General features: G+C 36.2%; 1 protein-coding gene across 11 annotated transcripts in view; it reads left to right on the top strand.

Moving 5' to 3' along the window:
- Positions 1-20,766, top strand: part of robo2 (roundabout, axon guidance receptor, homolog 2 (Drosophila)) — an 866,533-nt gene that overhangs the window by 760,933 nt on the left and 84,834 nt on the right. For all 11 annotated transcript variants that reach the window (XM_073923230.1, XM_073923224.1, XM_073923225.1 and 8 more), the window contains 7 exon segments: positions 3,525-3,696; positions 12,144-12,349; positions 14,645-14,726; positions 14,812-14,977; positions 15,335-15,501; positions 16,228-16,349; positions 20,374-20,605. In XM_073923230.1, coding sequence (XP_073779331.1) covers positions 3,525-3,696; positions 12,144-12,349; positions 14,645-14,726; positions 14,812-14,977; positions 15,335-15,501; positions 16,228-16,349; positions 20,374-20,605 — 1,147 coding nt within the window.

The following is a 20,766-nucleotide window of genomic DNA, read 5'->3' on the forward strand; positions in this document are numbered from 1 at the left end:
AATTTGTTATTAATTCATTAATTATTCATAATCGAAAATCGAATCGAATCGAGACTTTAGAATCGAAAATGTATTCGAATCAAGGATTTGGAGGATCCTGACACCCTTATTATTGATGTTATCATTATTACCCTGATATATTAAAGCTGATTTATTATGGATTATTTCTGCCAGTTGATCGATATTAGATGCTTGCTACTCAACAGAATGTTAGCTAGTCTTCATTGTGCGTCCCTTAAACATTAGGTTTGAATAAAAAAATGGTAAGATGCAATATAGAGAACTTCTAACAGAAAGCCAATGGACGTCATGGCTAATATGATTGGATTTGAAAGCATATACGATCCAAGTTGGACATTGAGCTTTCTCCAATGGTACGTCCATGGACCCTTACATGCATGTCTTGATTTTGCCAAGTCTATGTTGATCCTGGAGCATCATTTTTTGTTCGAAAATGTAATCCATACCCATTCCCTACCCCTAAATCTAATTATTCGCAAAACCAGAGGGCAATAATAGATTGAAAACAGTCATGTAGAATGTATAAACCTAACCGTAAGCCTAAACTTAAAATAAACTGTAAACCTATCCCTTAATTCTGATTGGCTGATTGGAAGGTTGTTCCAGGATTAACATAGATGTTAATCCAGAAATATGTCCTACTTGGTGAAATCAGGTTGGCACCCTTTACAGCTATCAAAATCCACACTACATTCTATTTGCAGAGTGCTGAGTGACAGTTTCAAAAGGGAGTAGGACAGGGGTTTCCAAACTCGGTGATGGAGGGCTGTTGTTCTGCATAGTTTAGCTCCAACTTCCTTCAACACACCTGTTTCTAGTATACCTAGGTTAGATAGAACTTGATTAGCTGGTTTAGGTCTGTTTAATAGGGTTGAAACTAAAATATGCAGGACACTGGCCCTCCAGGACCAATCCCTGGAATAGGGATGAGCCCTTCCGGGAGGAACACATTGTGGGATGCCAAACAATTTCCCTTTGCAAAGGTTCATGGATGCCCAAAAGATCATCAGTTGTAGCCTTCAAAATCCTTCATTCCCGAGGGCCCTTTGAAGTAGCCTATTTTGAGCTCTTCAGTTTGTAATGGCACTTCAATATGGTAGCCTTGATTGTTTTCACTGCGGATGATAGATCCTGTTTGGAATGCACCGTCAGTCTCTAGTGAGTCTGTTAAACTTGTTTAGCTGGCCCAAGGGTGTTTTGAAATGTTTAGGTAGGATTGGAGCTGAACACTCGATTGTGGCCACTTGGGACCAACTTTGCAAACAACCTTAACTGGTTTATTAATCAATGAATACAAGTCATAATTACAGATAGGTCACCTAGCAAAATTGATTTTGCTAAGACACATTTTTATTCTTTATGTGAACAAAATAATCTGTAAACAAAAAGTTAATTCACCAAAAAAAGTTTGTTTTGGTAATCTTCTATCAAAGTCCCCGTATGTTGACTTCAGTTTGACAGCTTTAGCAACAGTACACTCTTATTAGGTACACCTGATCAACTGCTCGTTAATGCAAATTTCTAATCAGTCAATCACATGGCAGCAACTCAATGCATTTAGACATGTAAGCATGGTCAAGACGATCTGCTGCAGTTTGAACCAAGCATCAGAACGGGGAAGAAAAGTGATTTAAGTGACTTTGAACACGGCATGGTTATTGGTGCCAGACGAGCTGCTCTGAGTATTTCAGAAATTGCTGATCCAAAGGGATTTTCACGCACAACCATCTCTAAGGTTTATAGAGAATAGTCAGAAAAAGAGAAAATATCCAGTTAGTGGCAGTTCTGTGGGTGCAAATGCCTTGTAGATGCAAGAGGTCAGAGGACAATGGTTAGATTGGTTTGAGCTGATAGAAAGGCAACAGTAACTCAAATAACCACACGATACAACCGCTCTGAAACAAGTCAAACCTTGACGGCAGTTGGACTACAGCAGCAGAAGACTACACTATGTGTCACTCCTGTAAACTAAGAACAGGAAACTGAGGCTACAATTCACACAGACTCACCAAAATTGGACAATAGAATAGAAGAGTCTCAATTTCTGCTGCGACACTTGGATGGTAGGTTCAGAATTTGGTATCAACAACATGAAGATCCATCCTTCCTTGTATCGACAGTTCATGCTGGTTGTGGTGTAATGGTGTGGGGGAAACTTTCTTGACACACATTGGGTACATTAGTCACCCTTGGGATGTGGTTGAACGGGAGATTCACTTTATGGATGTGCAGCCGACAAATCTGCAGCCACTGCGTGATGCTGTCATGTCGGTATGGACCAAAATCTCTGAGGAATATTTCCAGTGCATAGTTGAATCTATGCCATACAGAATTAAGGCAGTTCTGAAAGCAAAGGAGGGTTCAACCCAGTAATAGTAAGGTGTACCTAATAAAGTGGCCGATGAGTGCATTCTTAACCATGTCCCTTTTACCATTAGTTACCATTACAAGGGAATGATGTGCAAAAAGAAAGCCCCGCCCCCTATTTAATATTCCATTTCAGTTGGATATACATAAAAATACTGATATAAAAGTCTTAGTTTTAGTTTCATCAACTTTCAATTCATGCGAACATGTCAGCATTGTAGCAGCAGGTTTTAGAAACAAATTGAGAAATCCAGGTGGATTTAAGCCTTAATTTCGATATTAAATGCATTCTATTGCACTTTCTGTCCTAGCGTTCCTAAGTAAGATATGAAGGTATTTGTTAAAAAGGCAAAATTAAAGCCGTTATTGAGTCATTAGTGCTGAGAGAAGCCTCTCAGTCACACTTGAGGATAATGGACCCAACATCTATCATGTGTGAGAGGCTAATTAAAAAAAAAAAGAGCGAAAGAAAGAAAGAGAGAAAAAAAAACATCATTTGGAGCATAATTTGGAGCATTAAAGTCATTAGGTGTAATTGAATCCGGCTAATGCCTTTCAGTTTCTGTCGGTCAGCTATGAGGATTCTGAAATCAAAAGAGAGAGAGGGAGAAAATGAAAGGAAGAGTGGTGAGATCTCAAGGATATAAAACCTGAGGTAAATGTGAGGGCTCTGTCAATGATGGCCATTAACCAACCCAGCTTGTTATCTGCTGTAATTAGCAAACGGGCTAAACTGGGCACTGGTGGTGAATTTGCTTTGAATCGCCTGGCCTCCTCCTTTCCAGCAGATTTAATTTTCAAACACAACAGCCATGTCAGACAGAGTGAGTAAACAACGCAGCCCAAAGCAATTACCGGAGTCATTTGGACACAATGGATACTCTCAGTGAGGGGTTACACACAGTCCAACTTAGCAAACCAGTTAGGCAATTTTGAATATTAAAAGTCAATCCACTGTAATTCCTTTTGCAGTTTTATTACTTGATAATACCGATGATTGTTTGCCACCTCTGATGCGTAAAATGTCCACCCTGCAGTTGTCTATTCGAATAGCGGCAGGATTCAGGTTCAAGGTTTTGCCTAGAAATGCTCCTCACTTTTCTTTTCTTTTTTCTCTCTCTTCTTTGTTTGTGTAGAATCTCCTGTTTCCAAATCAACCCCAGCAGCCCAACAGTCGTTTCTCGGTGTCGCCCAGTGGAGATCTAACCATCACTACGGTCCAGCGGGCAGATGCGGGCTATTATATCTGCCAGGCCCTGACGGTGGCGGGCAGCATCCTGGCCAAAGCACAGCTTGAGGTCACAGACGGTAAGCACTGGGGTGGATCTGACCAAAGCAGGGCTTTCTTACCTTGCTTGTGTTTCATTGTGCTGCTTTGTTGGATTTATTTTTTTTTTTTTTGACAATTTTTTGACAAACTTTTTACGAAGAAATACATTTCCTGAAAGTTAATTAAAGTAATTTAGTTTAGGTTATTAAAATTAAGTCAACTAAGTTTTTTTTTTTTACAAAATAATTTATAAAATTAAATAAAAAATATAAAAATATATATAAATATTAATATATATACTGTACATTTTTATTATAAAAATTTTAGTAATTTACGAAAATACAAATATAGAAATAAAATAATTCATTTTTTTTTTTTATTTTATGGTTTATTTTATTTAATTTATTTTATTTAATAATATTTTATTTAATTTAATAATACAATAATTGTTTAATTTAATAATACAATAATAAATATATATATATATATATATATATATATATATATATATATATATATATATATATATATATATATATATATATATATATTCATTATTTTATTATTTTATATATATATAATACATGACCTTTAAAAAATAAACAAACAATTGTTACTATTTTACATTAGTAATTAATTAATTAATTAGACTATTAAGTAATTACATATATTTAGTATATGGATTAAAATGTCTGTTTATGACGAATTATGATGCCAGGTCTGTGGTAAAGCAAAAAGAAAAAACTGTTAACAAAAGATAAGTAAACCTGTTGCCTTAAAGGGCCATGAAACCCTCCTCTTTCAGTTCAAGTCTATTTTTCAAAAAATGCTTCATGATGGGCGTGGAGTGCTGTGAGCAGAGGGAGGAGTGGGCGTGGCCAGCAGAGCAGGGGAAAAAGAGGGGAGCGAACAACTGCAGTCAGTTGTCTCACAAAATGAGACACAAACCGGAGGAGATGCATGATTTTATAGTTTACAAAGTAAAACTGGAAAGAAATAAACAGTGAGTAATTTAATGCCCTGCTACATATGTTAGTCATAATTTCATATACACATAAGCACAATTTGTTATTTCGTTAAAAAGATAATCATGTTTATATAAACACTATAAATGAGGAGGACTTATCTCCTCTAGAATCCCCATGTCTGAATGCAGGCACAGTGGATAGCAGTGCAGCAGGTCTCCTGCCATGTCTATTTCTACCATTAACCCTGCCAGTAATGCAGAGGATTTTAGACATAGGCAAACACAGCAGCACTGATATAGGCGACATGTCTGAATGGTAACGAACTCAACTGATAAAAGAAAAAGTCAGCCATTTTTCAATTCACTTACAGCTCTCTCGACAAAAGTGCTTGCTGCAAACCAACAGCTTTGCTGTATCAGCCCTGACGCCATCACGGGAAAAAGCATGCAACAAACCCTGTGGATGATGGAAACAAGCACAAATGACCCCTCATGAATGGCTAAATACTGCGTGCCGTGCGAAGGGGGTAAAGAACAAATGAATGAACAAATTCTATTGCACAAATAGAATAATGGGATTTTAGTAAGAATAACTATTGTTATTGACAGTATAAATGAACAAAGATAAACACAATCCTACTAAATAAATAAAAAAACGTAAAAACAAGGGGACATTGTGTACTGTCTGCTAAAAGTAGGTCTTTTGGTTTATGTGTGAGTGTAATAAGACTATGTGATATGATGTGTGTGTGTGTCGGCGTGACATGATGGAGTGTTGTTCATCTGACGGGACAGTTTTGGACAGCGTGAAGGCCTTGGTGTCGTCTGGCAGCAGACATTTTTCATCAAATCTCTCCTTGAACCCGTCCGGCTCCCATCGCCACCTCAAACAGCCACTAAATCACACTCTTCCTTCAGCGCAGGTGTGGCCGTGACCCTCCTCCTCTACTGTTCCTGTCATCTCTCTTCACTGTCATCTTCCACCACACCTCACACACACACACACACACACATTGGTTTTCTATCTTAGTGAGGACATTGCATAGACCCTATTGTTTTTATACAAGGTTAATGACGGTCATGATATTTCACATTCATTCTCTCATTCCTTCATTTTTTTTTTCTGGAGCTAACAGAAATGGTGTAAACATACATATTAAAAAGTGGTAATATATAATTAAGATCCTTTTTCCATGTCAGTAATGCAGTAAAGTTTCAACGGCTTATTTTTCCACTTGCTCTTAGAGAAATGTTTAGCAAAACAAAGCTAATGGTTTATTCCTTCTCACATGTTCTATGTTGGCAGATGCACTGAAGCCCCACTTGAAAACTCCCAACAAAGAAAAGCATCAGATTTTCATGATATGTCCCCTTTAAGACAAGACCGCCTCATTTTCCATGCTTTACAATCAAACATAACAGCTGTCTTATCTCTTAAAGGAATTACATTCTGAAGACGTAGTTGAAAAGTTCACGCAAACTGACTTTCTGTTACTTTTCCCCTTTCAAGTGAAGCTCTCTTACACAACGCAACACAAATATTTTATTGCCAAAGCTTTTTTTTTTCATTTCAAGCATGTGAAGTTTTCAAGGACGCTTGTTTTCACTCCCCTCTCCGAGCTGAGATGAAGTTTTCCTCCTGTCAAGAGAAGTTCAGAGAGACGTGCTCCTGTAATATTCAGAATTCAGGGTCGTCAGGCTCGCTATTCATTTCACACAGCGAGGCAGAATCAATGCGGAGCGGCGCGAGCTCAAGGCCACATTCCAATTCAGCTCTTAATGTGGATCCGGAGGCAACACAAGTGCTTTTCAGATGACATTTATCTTTCTGCCAGTACTTTTTTTTTTGTATGGGGACATGGAGGCCTTCATTTGTCGGGTGCGGAACGTGTAGGCTGACATATGAATGAGGGGAAATGAAAAGAGAGTGGCAGCGAGTGGAATAATAGAGCTTTAACCAGTTGAAAAAAAAATAAAGAAATAAATGAAAAATCTTTTAATTCTGTTTATTCAAGCAAGGTTAATGCTAAATATTTGCACAAATTTGTTAGCGTCATAAAATCTTAGGTGGAAGAAGGGTTATTTGGTTATTTGATACAGATGTTGCCGCCTTTGTTGAATATACATTAATTAAAAAAAAACAATATATGTATTTTTTTATGTATTATTATTATTATTATTATTATTATTATTATTATTGATGAAATAAGCAATATATGTGTTGTTTGTTTATTTATTATGATTAAAAATAAAAAATATATGTGTTGTATTTTTATTTATTTAGTTATTATTATTATTATTATTATTATTATTATTATTATTATTATTATTATTATTATTATTATTATTATTATTATTATTGATACAAATTAACAATATGTGTGTTGTTTTTTATTTATTTATATATATATATATATATATATATATATATATATATATATATATATATATATATATATATATAATAAACTAAATAATAAATAATAAATAATAAACTAAATAAATTAACAAATAAATTTCAGCTAGGTGTCAATTTTTAAAAAAGAAGTAAAAAAAGAAGTAAAATCATACACAAGTAACTTGGAAATGTTTCTTTTTTAATTTACTAGAATTATACAATTATTTAGCTGTATAGACAGAAAATATTATTTATTGTGTGTTTATATAATGTAGCGCATTTATTATGTTTGGCCATAAGCTCTTCACTATCATGAGGGGATCTCTGCCACACCACCATCAGTGTGCAGCATTCATTTGGATGGTGCGACAGCAGCCACAAAACAATGGCGCCAGTGTGCTCATCAAACACCAGCTATAGACTGATTTCACGCAGCCACCATTTTAAAAGCGAATTTGAGGCTGCGGTGGGAACAAACCCGGAAGTATTGCCACACAAGAGCATTGTGTACTTGGCTGTTTATCTTATCAGCGAAGCGAAAGTGACACAAATTTATTATTTCACCACCTTCCGAGTGACCCGAAGGTCCGTTCTGAATGGATAGTGAATATCAGAGCTCATTTTCAGCTAAGTTAAGAGAAATGGCACTAGTTAGTTAACGCTTCTTTCCCAAGCACACGTTTTACATGCCATTTATCAAACTCAAGCTAATGAACTGATTCTTTCACTATCTTAGACTTGTCATGATACTAAATTCATTCATTCATTCATTTTCTTTTCAGCTTAATCCCTTTATTAATTTGGGGTCGCCACAGTGGAATGAACTTCCAACTTATCCAGCATATGTTTTACGCAGCGTATGCCCTTCCAGCTGCAACCCATCACTGGGAAACATCCATAAACACTCATTCACACACACACATACACTACAGACAATATTAGCTTATCCCATTCACCTATACCACAGGCCTTTGAGCTGTGAAAGAAACCGGAGCACCCGGAGAAAACACTGGAAGAACGTGCAAACTCCACACAGAAATGTGCTACCCACTGCGCCACCGAAACGCCCATGATACTGATTTTCCCGCTAACATTTAAGCACCGTTCAGTGCTTAAACACTGCTGATTTGCCAAAGTATGCACCAGTGCTCAACAGAAAAGACTGTGATTGGCCGTGAAGGTCATCAGTTCACCACTCTTTACCTACGTTTACTGAGTACGACTGATCGACTGATCTTTGCGGCTTTAACATGCTCCAATACACTCAATGAAGAGCGACACAGGTAGGTCATGTGATCATGACAAAATGGTGGATGTAGTACGTCCGAGTTCCATTCATACTGTTTACATTGATACTGTACAAAGCGTACTTGTCTAGTGGTCAAGTAGTCAATTTAAATGTAGTCCCTACTAAGTAGTAGGGGATTTCAGACTCAGCCATTGTTCTTCAGGCAATTTTCTTTTTCGCTCAGTTTTTTGATGAAACTCTCTGTTTTAGACATGTCCCTTCAGCAAGGATCAGATCCAACTCATTTAATTCAACTGTGCTCTAGTCAAGTTCAAGTGCAGTAAAACCTGACTCTGTAGAGCGCATGCAGCTTTAATCCAGATCCAGCCATTCTGCTCCATCAGTCTCCATATCTGCACACGCGTCTCTAGGGTTTAAACTGGCCTGATGGATGCGCCAGCAAAGCACTCTGGGGTTTAACCTCAGCGCGCCGTAATCCACATTGATGAATTAGGATGGCAACTCTTCATCCCTGAGCCCAAATGAGGCATTCCGATGGAGATTTGGACAATATAAATACCATCCTTTATTCAGAGCGAGACAAATAGTAACGCGACAGAGAATGAAAGAGGACTGCGTTTGAAGCTGTATTTAAGGGTTAGAGGTGCTGTCTGTAATTAGAAGGCTCTGGCTTTTTCCTCATTAATTCACACCTGCTAATTAAAGTGTCCTTAGAGAGGCAGGAGACAGGACACGGGTGTGATTATTGTATTATTATTAGAGAAATAACTGCACGGCGCATCTCAAGGGGCTTTTGATGCCTGTTTGTAGATTCAAATACACTGTGAGGGACACATTCCCACAGAGATGATTTTTAGATAGTTTTTGTTTATAAATGACTCTCGATTTAATGTTGTAGTTTAAATCAAGTTTGTATATTCTTTTTAATCGATCATGGATTCATTTTTAATCATTTTTGGAAAAAAAATTACAAATATATTTATATATAGTGAGTTGTTTTTTATTAGTCGTAATTATAGTTTTATTGTTATTAATATTATTATTTTGTTACTATTATTATTATTTAAAAAAACAATATATGTGTTGTATTTTATTTATCAGTTATTACTATTATTATTAGTATTGTTGTTGTTGTTGTTGTTGTTGTTGTTGTTGTTCTTGTTGCTGTTGTTAATGTTGTTCTTGTTGTTGTTGTTAAAAATAAACAATATATGTGATGTTTTTTATTTATCAGTAATTATTATTAATATTATTATTATTAATATCATTATTATTAAAAAAAACAATATATGTGTTGTTGTTTTTTATCAGTAATCATAATTATTATAATTATTGTTTTTATTATTATTATTACTACTACTACTACTATTAAAAATAAACAATAAAACAATGCATGTGTTGTTTTTTATTTATTGGTTATTATTATTATTATTATTATTAATATTATTATTATAAAATAAACAATATGCATTATTATTATTATTAGTAGTAGTAGTAGTATTACTATTAGTATTATTAATAAAAATAAACAATATATGTGTTGTTTTTTATTTATTTTTAATTATTATTATTATTATTATTATTATTATTATTGATACAAATAAACAGCATGTGTTGTTTTTTATCTATTATTATTATTAAAATAAGCAATATATGTGTTGTACTTTTTAGTCAGATTATTGTTATTATTATTATTATTATTATTAAAACATTTAAAATATATGTATTTGTTAGTATTAACTATAATAAATAAATAAATAACCAAACTTAAGCTAGGTGTCGCTTTTTTATTTTAACACTGATGAAATAATAAAAGTAAAAAAGCAGTACACTTCAAATTTAAATATAAAACCTTTAATTCAGACTCGATACTACAATTGCACTGGTTTCCAATGAAAACACGGTGAAAATGGATGGAGCTCTTTTTATAAACACCAAAACGCTGTTAACCTGTCATTATACAGTAAATGACACAAAACACAAAAAAGTGAACTAACCCGTGAGCTCCAGGATGGTGGGTTTGTGTTTGGAGAAGCAGTTTACGAGGGAACGTTTTCTCTTAACCAGCATGAGATGTTGAAGCGACCACACTCTCTATGATAGTCAGATCTATAGTAATACATGAAACTTTACTTTGACTCTGGTTCCTAAATGAAGCACTAAATGCAAGCTACAAAACCACCTCACTGCCACATCAGTGAGCTGGAAACCAAGACTCAGCGTTTTTCCAGTTTTTCCCAGAATGCTTGGGGGGTAAACGCTACCCTGCGGTGCGACCACGAAATGTGCATTTAACCTCCATACGTACAGGAATAAGGCAATCATGGCTTCATCCTGCTTCCTGCGCCGCAATGTTAATGTTTCCAGACACTTTTAATGACGACCGTGTTCTGTGCTGAAGCCGTGATGTAAGAAGTGCTGTTAGCGTCATGATGTCAAAAGAGAATATATTAGGCCAAATGGACAAATCGAATGCTTTCATTTCAGTTGTGAAAACTGGAACCAACCGAGAGCCGAGGTTTAGATATTAGCATTCGTGATGCATGTTGAGACATTGGAGGACATCACACAGGACATTTTTCAGATCTGTCTTGTGTTCTGGACATATTCACACTGATCCTTCTTTCTAATTATTTCCTGTTCTCTCTCCTCTGTCTCGTGCCACAATTTAATTTGTTATGTTGTCTAATCAAATAGTAGCATAGGCGGCCAAAATTAATATAAAAACGGATTACTTTGTCTCTCGCTGTTAAAGGGGTTAGTTCACTAAGATATATGAAAACAATTTATATTGTGGTCCGTTTGTGGTACAATACGAGTTTGCACACTTTTATGTCACAGTTTCCACTGTGTTTCCACCTAGCACAACAAAAGGGTACCAAAAGGTGGAGCTACACGCACAGCTAAACGCTATTGGCTTACAGAGAAACATCACTAGTGTGTGCACAAGCCAGGAGAATGAAAACAAAGGAAGCGACAATTTTAAATACACAGCTGAGACATTACATTGTATTCATAAATACATATAATATAAACCGTGAGCTCAAACAAGCCTTGTCATCGTCTTGATGAACACCCACAAAGCCAAGAAGAACAGCACAATTTGCTGTGCGTCCTGTTGTTGTTTACGAGGTCGCCTAAAAGCATGTGTAGTTTCACTTTCTCCAGAGAGCTTGCGTGTGTTCGTAGTGCATCTATATGTGAAATAACAAACTTCTTGAGCTCATGATAATAAGATGCACAAGATTATTGAAGTGCTTCTGACATCCGATCCTTTCAGAAACGGACAAACGCGAGACTGATGCACCAAAAAACAAAGGATAAGCCTGAAAAAAAAAAAACAAAGGAGCGATTGATTCTTTTAGCAACCTAAATGTCATGTCATTTCAAACCTTAAGACCCTCATTTTTGTAAACAAAAATTAAGTTTTTAACTATTAATTAATTAATTTTAGATGAAATACAAGAGCTCTTTCTGAAATGTGTTTCTATACAAAATGTCACCAAAAATTATTATTATTATTATTATTATTATTATTATTTATTTTTTATTTTATTTATTTATTTTATTTATTATTTTTTTTACCCAGATCTATATAAACAGGCATTGTACATAATTGTTTACAAATCCATTATGGAAAACCTTGTATATTTCAAGTATACTGCTGTTATGAAAATATACCCCACATCTGCACTTTCATGAATTTCCTCATCAATATGAGTAAGAGGTTCATTTCAGTCTGTAAGGATTTTTAGAAATATGGACGTATTTACACAATAACAGGGTATTAAAACTACACTGGGGTAAAGGCACACATGGGAAGATCTGGTCTTAATTCTTGTTCTTTCCCCTTTTTTTCTTTCTGGTTTAGTGTTGACCGATCGCCCTCCACCCATCATCCGGCAGGGTCCAGCTAACCAGACTCTTGGTGTAGACAGTGTGGCTCTTTTGAGGTGCCATGCATCCGGAGAACCAGTCCCAACCATCAGCTGGCTGAAGGACGGGGTCAGTCTGCTGGGCAAAGACCCTCGGATGTCCCTGCAAGACCTCGGCAGCCTGCAGATCAAGGGTTTACGGGTGAGCCTAAACACTTGTATTTCTTTATTTCTATATTATTTAACTTTATTTTACTTTACTTTGTTTTGTTTTATTTTATTTTATTTTATTTTGCCTTCTGCATTTGGCAAAGTTGGGTGCATTAAAATATACAAATGCAATTAAATATTTAATATAAAAAGTTGCAATACATGGTTTTAATCCCAGCTATTAATGACCAGTTTTTATTTTTGCCTACTCAGTACATCCCTTCTATGAATGTTCAGATATATATCTGTCATTGTGTATTTCTAAGACCATTTGTGTATGATTGCGTGACTATCCGCTGTCAGAAATGCCTTCGTCTAAGTGTGATGTATAAGCTCAGCAAAATTCAATCAGATATCGGTAAGACATAACAGAGACGGGCAGAGGGAATCATATTGCATTACGGGGATGAATGGGAAATATTGATTTTGGTAAATTGTTTGATACTATCACTTAGGGATGCGACAGCTCTCCCAAGAATCATTTACGGAAGGCTGGACGAGCTCCAGCTGCACACACATTTGCACACGCACGCACAAACAAACACACTTTTAGGGCCATATTGAATTTAAAGTCCCCAAGCCCTCCCCATCAGCTCGGGATGGAATAACCATTATGGCTGACAGTGCTGCCCACCTCTGACATTTTATCTAATAAATGGATGTGAGGCGTCCTGATGAAAGGCAACAAACAACGGGGAGAGCGTCCCAGAAAGGTAAAGAGGGGGGGTATCTGCCAGCTGTCAGCGGTCCAGAGAGTTTCAGCGACTACCCCTTTAAATGAATTAGTCTGCCTCTCATTGCGGTTAGTGGGTTGGTTTGTGAATTTGCCAGCAAGGATAAAAGCTGGCTGAAGGGTGCGGAAAATAGAATATATCTACCATATTAGTGTCAACGCCAAACTGAATGTGGCCGAGGTTACCGTACCCCTGGGATCGAAAGCTTGAGCTTACTGTTCATCTAATTAGCCATTTAGTCAATTCCCAATGTGTGATGATTTGAAGAGTAGCGCCAAATATATACTTCTGCAAGGAATGATCATCGTACCCCAAAGTGCTTCCCCTGCACATAGCCAATGCCACTGTCATTAAGTTGCTGCTTTGGCAATAATTTTGCTGAAACATAAGTAGGCAGTGGCAAATATATTTTGCTGCAGCCCAGAGACACACAAATCAGAGGGATTTGCAGATTTGGAGACATCTAAGTGGTAGGACTTTCACCAATGCAGGTTAGGAGACCTTTAAGTGGGAGGGGATTACACCAAAGCAGATTTGGAGACCTCTATGTGGGAGGACTTTCACCAATGCAGGTTAGGAGTCCCCTTAAGGGGGGGGGGAGGACTTTACACCAAAGCATGTTGGGAGAACTCTATATGGGAGGGACTTACACCAGTCAAGGTTGGGAGACATCTTGGTTGGAAGGATTAACACCAAAGCAGGTTGGGACACCTCTAAGTGAGAGGGACTTACACCTGTGCAGGTTGGGAGAACTCTAAGTGGAAGGGATTTACACCAATCCAGGTTGGGAGATGTCTTGGTAGGAGTGACTTACACCAAAGCATGTTGGGACATCTCTAAGTGAGAGGGACTTACACCTGTGCAGGTTGGGAGAACTCTAAGTGGAAGGGATTTACACCAATCCAGGTTGGGAGATGTCTTGGTAGGAGTGACTTACACCAAAGCATGTTGGGACATCTCTAAGTGGGAGGGACTCACACCAATGCAAGTTGAGAGAACACTAAGTGAGAGGGACTTACACCAAAGTATGTTGGAGTACCTCTAAGAGGGAAGAACTTACACCAAAGCAGGTTAAAAGACATCTAGGTTAGAGGAACTTACATCAAAGCAAGTTGGAAGACCTCTAAGTAGAATGAACTTACATCAATGCAGATTAAGAGACCTATAAGTGCTAGGAACTTACACCAATCCAGGTTGGGAGACATCTTGGTTGGAGGGATTAACACCAAAGCAGGTTGGGAGACCTCTAAGTGGGAGATACTTACACCAGTGCAGGTTGGGAGAGTGGTAAGTGGGAGGGAATTACACCAAAGTATGTTGGAGTACATCTAGGAGGGAAAGACTTACACCAATCCAGGTTGAAAGACCTCTAAGTGGTAAGAACTTACACCAATGTTGGTTGGCAGGCCTCTATGTGGGGGAGACTCACACCAAAGCAGGTTGGGAGACATCTTAGGAGGAGGGACTTAGACCAAAGCATGTTGGAAGACCTCTAAGTGTGAGGGAATTACACAAAAGAAGGTAAATTCACCTGTTTTGTTTCTATTTTTCAGCTCTCTGATTCTGGCATTTATACTTGTGTGGCTGCAAGTTCTAGTGGGGAAACATCATGGAGTGCTTTCTTGGAGGTCAAAGGTACTTGTTTGAAACTGTACACATTGTTAGTAATTTGGTTCTTCTAGAAACAGTTTGATTTCCTGATTATTTTGTCTTTCTTCAGAGGCTGGGAGTCTTGTTGTAGTTAAAGATCGGGATGAGAACGAGCTTCCAGGACCTCCTTCCAAACCTCAGGTCACAGATGTCACTAAAAACAGCGTGTCATTATCCTGGCAGCCAGGCCTTCCCGGAGCATCAGCCATTTCTACATATGTCATAGAAGCATTCAGGTACAAGTTGTGTATTAATTTAATTGGTTTTGCCTTTAGGGGAGTGTTCATAGTTTTACTGAAAGATCATTTGTTTAAGTACTCAACCAAACCAAAGTTCTCTCAAAGTAGATGACAATTTTAGTTGGCAACAAGGAGGATTTATGTTGAAAGAATCTTTTCAATCTATTTCCAGATGATTTAAAACATTGAAAATGTATCTCTAAACACATTTGGAGGGTACAAAAAACATGAACAGTATAGATTGTGACCTACAACCTCAAACTGGCACAATATTATCGACTGTCCTTGTGAATTGCAACCACTAAATGTTGTGACTGAATAACTCTGACATCACTGTCCCTCATTTGCATGCAGCCAATCGGTGAGCAACAGCTGGCAAACTGTTGCCGATCACGCCAAGACAACGCAGTACACCATTAAGGGTCTCCGCCCTAACACCATCTACCTGTTCATGGTGCGAGCGGTCAACGTCCAAGGCCTGAGCGACCCAAGCCCCATGTCTGAACCCGTCCGCACTCAAGGTATCTATATCTGTCATTGTCTGTATATTCTATTTAGAACTCAATACAATGTAATATCATGATTGTAGACAACAAAATGATCACAGTTATCATTTTTCACGATTAGCTAATCGCAGGATTTACCATGAGTTATCTAAATCCCAATAATCAATCACTGTTTTAATGATAATGAAAATTTGAAAGAGTTTTACAGAGCATCAGACAATTTACAATCATCTACCTTGAAATTGGTGACCACCGCACCAATTCTAATTATGAAAACAAATGGTTTCCGTAACAACAACTTCCAATTAAATCCTAGCTCTTGCTAAAGAACAAGATTTAGATACCACACAGTCTAACACTGCCATACACTCATTAGAAACAGAGGCTGTATATAACGTACAACAAACACAGTCTACTTTTGGAGTGTACAATTGAGTTAGAGCCCTGGTTGCTACCTTAATGATCATTACGTCGAGAAAAAAAAGGACTGGAAAAAGATTCGATTAAGGTGCCACACTTCTCCGGATGTTCATTAGGGGTGACTGATTCTTAGACCTTGGGCTGGATGTAACCTCAGTGGTTGGGTTGAAGCTGTGCTGGAGTCGGTGCGAATGACTCCTCGTCGCTCTTTTAGGGGATTAAATTGTATTTAAGGGATTACGTTGTACTGGACAGTAATTTGGCACTGTTGGAGCTCTATAAGAGGTTATAGCACTGGCCTCTGTGTGTCTCTCTTTACAGATATAAGTCCTCCAGCGCAGGGTGTGGATCACAGACATGTGCAAAAGGAGCTGGGAGAAGTTATTGTGCGGCTACACAACCCTGTGGTCCTTAGCCCTACCACCATACAGGTCACATGGACGGTAAGACGCTCTATTATTGGATGGAGCTGTTGTAAATGCTTTAGCATGTTAACTGAGAGTAGAGAGATGTTGTAGTGTGTAATTAGAATTGAACAATGTTGTGTTGTAAGCAAGTTTTGTTGCTGAAGTTGCAGAGGGTGAGTGAACTATGATTAGACAAAGGGAAAGCATGACTTTACCTTGATTGGACTGAGGTTTAAGCATGAGAACTGTGTATGATATGTAGTAATATACAGACAAGATGCCTCAGCATTAAAATTCTATCGTCATACTGTATATTCAATTTCTTATTCTTTGTCAATAAAAAGGCAAATTTTGTCCATTATTAGCATTACTATGGACCACATTTGCTTATGTATTATAGTAAAGTAAAATGAAATGTAAATTTTTATTTTTATTTAATATTTACTTTATAATACTACAATTATTAAATTACAAATTAAATTAAATAATTTAATTAAAATTAAATTAAAAGATAAAATAAAGTAATAAATAAATTAAACTAAATTAAATAAAAAATAATAAATTACGTAAAAATAAAATAAAATACACTGAAAATGAAATGAAAATAAATTTATTTAATTTAATTTAATACTGAAATAATTTTATTGCAAATAAAATAAAATAACTAAATTAGAAGGTAAAATAGAGCAATAAATAAATTAAATAAATTAAATAAGATAAAAAAGTAAAAAGTAAAAAAAATGGAAAATAAAATAAATAAACATAAATAAAATGAAAAAACTAAACCTGTAGTTAAATAAAAATCTTTAATTTAATACTAAAACAATTAAATTCCAAATTTAATAAAATAATTAAATTAGAAGATAAAATTAAGCAATAACTAAATTTAAAAATTAAAAAAATAATACAAATTAAAAAGTAAAAATAAATAAAATGAAATAAAATACAATTGTAATTTAATGAAAATAAATTTAATTTGAGATATATATATATATATAGCTATATATATATAAAAGAAAGAAAGAAGAAAGAAAAAAAAGAAAGAAAGAAAGAAAGAAAGAACGAAAGAAAGAAAGAAAGAGAGAAAGAAAGAAAGAAAGAAAGAAAGAAAGAAAGAAAGAAAGAAAGAAAGAAAGAAAGAAAGAGAAAGAAAGAAAGTTTCTCAACTTGCTTGTTGTCTCCATTTCCCACTGCAGTCTTCTCTCACTGATATAAACACTTCAAAAGAGTTTATTGTTTGTTGAATTGCATTAAAATGGAGATTTTACAGCTCTGGCTTTGTCACATTAGTTGGTAAGCACTCTCCTGCGGTACATCAATGATTGCCATCAACAATCATTACAGAGACAAATATAAGCGTCTGTCTGTTGGGCCTAAATGGAGGATAGACTAGTTTTCAGCGGCATTTCTCTCATATGAATTATCCATAAATCATCAGCCTACTCTCGCGCTAAACGTAGGTGGTGTCAAGAAAGCTTTTACGACCCTGAATCATTCAATTAATGAAAGTTAAAATGCGTAGGAAGGATGCCCATTGGGCTGATTTACTCCACGTGTAGGGAGGAAAAAGCAGATGTTTAATATCTCACTCTGAAAGCCAGACTCTGCTGTAAGCAGGACATTAATGTGAGTTATACACTCGGTAAATACAGCTAAAAAAAGAACGAGGCTCTCAACAAATGAACGGTCTTGTTAAGGATTTTGTTGATTTGAGAATCCGTTTCTTCTTTGATCCTTTTGCCGAGATATTCTTATGTGTATATTTGTACATATGTGTTTATTTCGTCGCAGCTGGACTTTTATTTGTCATGTTTGTTTTAATTTAGATGTTATTTAGCTGTATATTGTTATTGGCTTATGTAAAGCATTTCGATCAAAGGGTTTTGATTGGTTGAGCATGTTGCTGTATGTAAATTGGAGATGAGGTTGGAAATTTGGGACGATTTGTTTGTTTTTCCTTTCTTCGGTTGAACCATGCTGGTCTAAGCTGGTTTGGTGCAGGTCTAAATCGCCGGTCAAAAGCTTGGATTACTGTTTTTATGCACTTGTTTGTTAAAAAATAGAGTAAAACTAAAATACTGTAAAATAGTATTGCAATGTAAAGTCACACTGTAAAAACAATAAATCTACAGTCGCTTACTGGGTATTTTGGTAGCCAGGAAGACTGAATTTACAAGCGCAATATAAATCAATGATTACAATATACTGTAAAATTTACAGTAACTTACTGGCAATTTGTGGTTGCCAGTTTGACTATCCGCTTGTTAAGTCGTGACGTATGGAATGCTGTATTCGGGTTCAAGCTGCTACGCATTTGAATTGAGAAAATATTTGTTTATGACCACTTCTTAGTCATATCACACATTAAAGTGAACTTCTCTGGAGAAGTCTCTAGTCTCTGGACTTGCTGCATCGCTGACACCAATATTTTAACAATTGATAAAAATCACTTTCTGGTCATCAGATATCAGGCATGGATAAATATATTACTATCTATGTTTTTAAAAGTATTACATTGCTTTGCACACATTTATTATTACCGTTTGTTGAGTCTCCCCATACAGTTTAATATGGTGCTTGGACCCGGAAGCCGCTTTGTGTGACGTCACATGGATAAATGTACAACTGCACTGTGTAATTGGAGTGTAAAAATACAGCACAATTGTAGGTATTTATTTAGTGTGAGCTTTGTAAATTTACAGTAGCTTACTGTGAACCAAAATTTCCAAGAACTTACTGTAAATATTGCAGTACATTTTTACAGTGTACTTTGTTTTGCTGTTTGTGTCTAAATTTTGAAATGCTATTTATTTCCATTTTAATTTAGTTATTTTTTTTTTTTGCTTTTGTATCTGGTGTTTTGTTTTTTTGTTTGTTTTGTTTTTTGTTTGTTTATTGCTTGTTTGTTTTGTTTTGTTTTGTTGTTAGTTTTTTGTTTTGTTTTGTTTTGTTTTGTTTTGTTTTTTGTTTTTTGTTATGTTATGCTATGTTATGTTATGTTGTTATGTTATGTTATGTTATTATTTTTTTATGTTTTGTTTTATTTTGTTTTGTTTTGTTTCGTTTCCTTTCCTTTCGTTTCATTTCATTTCATTTCTTTTTTTTTCTTTTTTTTCTTTTCTTTTCTTTTCGTTTCGTTTAAAATAAATGACTTCTTTCAAATTAAAATAGGGTCTTGAATCATTCCTTAGCACACTTGTCCCCCCCCATCCCCCCCCCCCCCCCCTCCCCCCCTTTCCCTTGCAGCACTCACATATCTTTACCTTTCGAGCCGGAACACGCTTACATCATTGATGATGCGACTGTTCAGTTTAACAGAAGAGAAGCACTCCCGCTCAGCACAGTGTAGATTGCTTTAGTTATATTGTTTTGTATTACTTTTTTTGTCATTCGGGATGAAGTGACTTATAAAAATATTTTGCCGAACAGATGCTCCTCGTGCTGCAGTTATTAAGTTTGCTGAAGGTGGCAGCTGATGTGTAGTAAGAGGTTTGTATCTTTAATAAGCCATGGCAGCTCGTGTTTATTGAAAAGTAAAACTTATTAATAGCTCCATATGAAACAGTCCCTTAAAAGTCATGTTGTTTCTTTAGTTTGGTGCTCATGCGCAATTTGCAATTACACTAAATGCATGAGCCTAACTGAACCGCGATCTGGCTCACCTCTTCTATCTGGGCTAGTGCTGGCCAATTGAGCCGCACCTGGGCCCAATTCGGAGCACTCACACTTGTCTAGCAAACTGTGAAACACGCCCAGGCATGGTTCGGATAGCCTAGAGTGAGTAAGCCCTTACTCATTAATTAGTGTTACGGTTTCGGGCGAATGTAAGTAGGAAGGTAGTAAATATATAGCACAAAATTGATAGTATTTGAAGTGTTTGTTACTGTAGGTGCTTCATATAGTTTAAAAATGCTAAATATTACTTTTCTTATCTTTTGACATACTGTGTTTTCACATAGTTAATAATAGAGAAGCTTTTGATTTCATCTTTATATTTTGGGTGACTTTAATTCTACATACTCGTTTTGACTCCAGTTTTTGAAATGTCTCATCCCCTCAGGTTGACCGCCAGTCTCAGTTCATCCAGGGCTACAGGGTTTTGTACAGGCAGATGTCAGGCCTGTCTTCTCCAGGAGCCTGGCAAACTCAGGATGTGAAAGTCCCCTCAGAGAGGAGCATGGTGCTCTCGGCTCTAAAGAAAGGCATCGTCTACGAGATCAAAGTGCGTCCATATTTCAATGAGTTTCAGGGCATGGACAGCGAATCCCGAACCGCAAGAACAACAGAGGAAGGTATAAAATTTAACTTCTTTTATGTAATAAAACTGTGCTGTGTGCAATGGTGTAAAGTAACAAATTGCATATTCTCGACTGTAATTGAGTAGGTTTTTTTTCAGAAATTTAAGTAGTTTAGCAATAAAAAATGACTGCTTGACTGCTACCTTTTCAGTTTT

This window comes from Danio rerio, chromosome 15 (genome assembly GCF_049306965.1).
Source record: "Danio rerio strain Tuebingen ecotype United States chromosome 15, GRCz12tu, whole genome shotgun sequence".
Classification (NCBI taxonomy): Eukaryota; Metazoa; Chordata; class Actinopteri; order Cypriniformes; family Danionidae; genus Danio; species Danio rerio.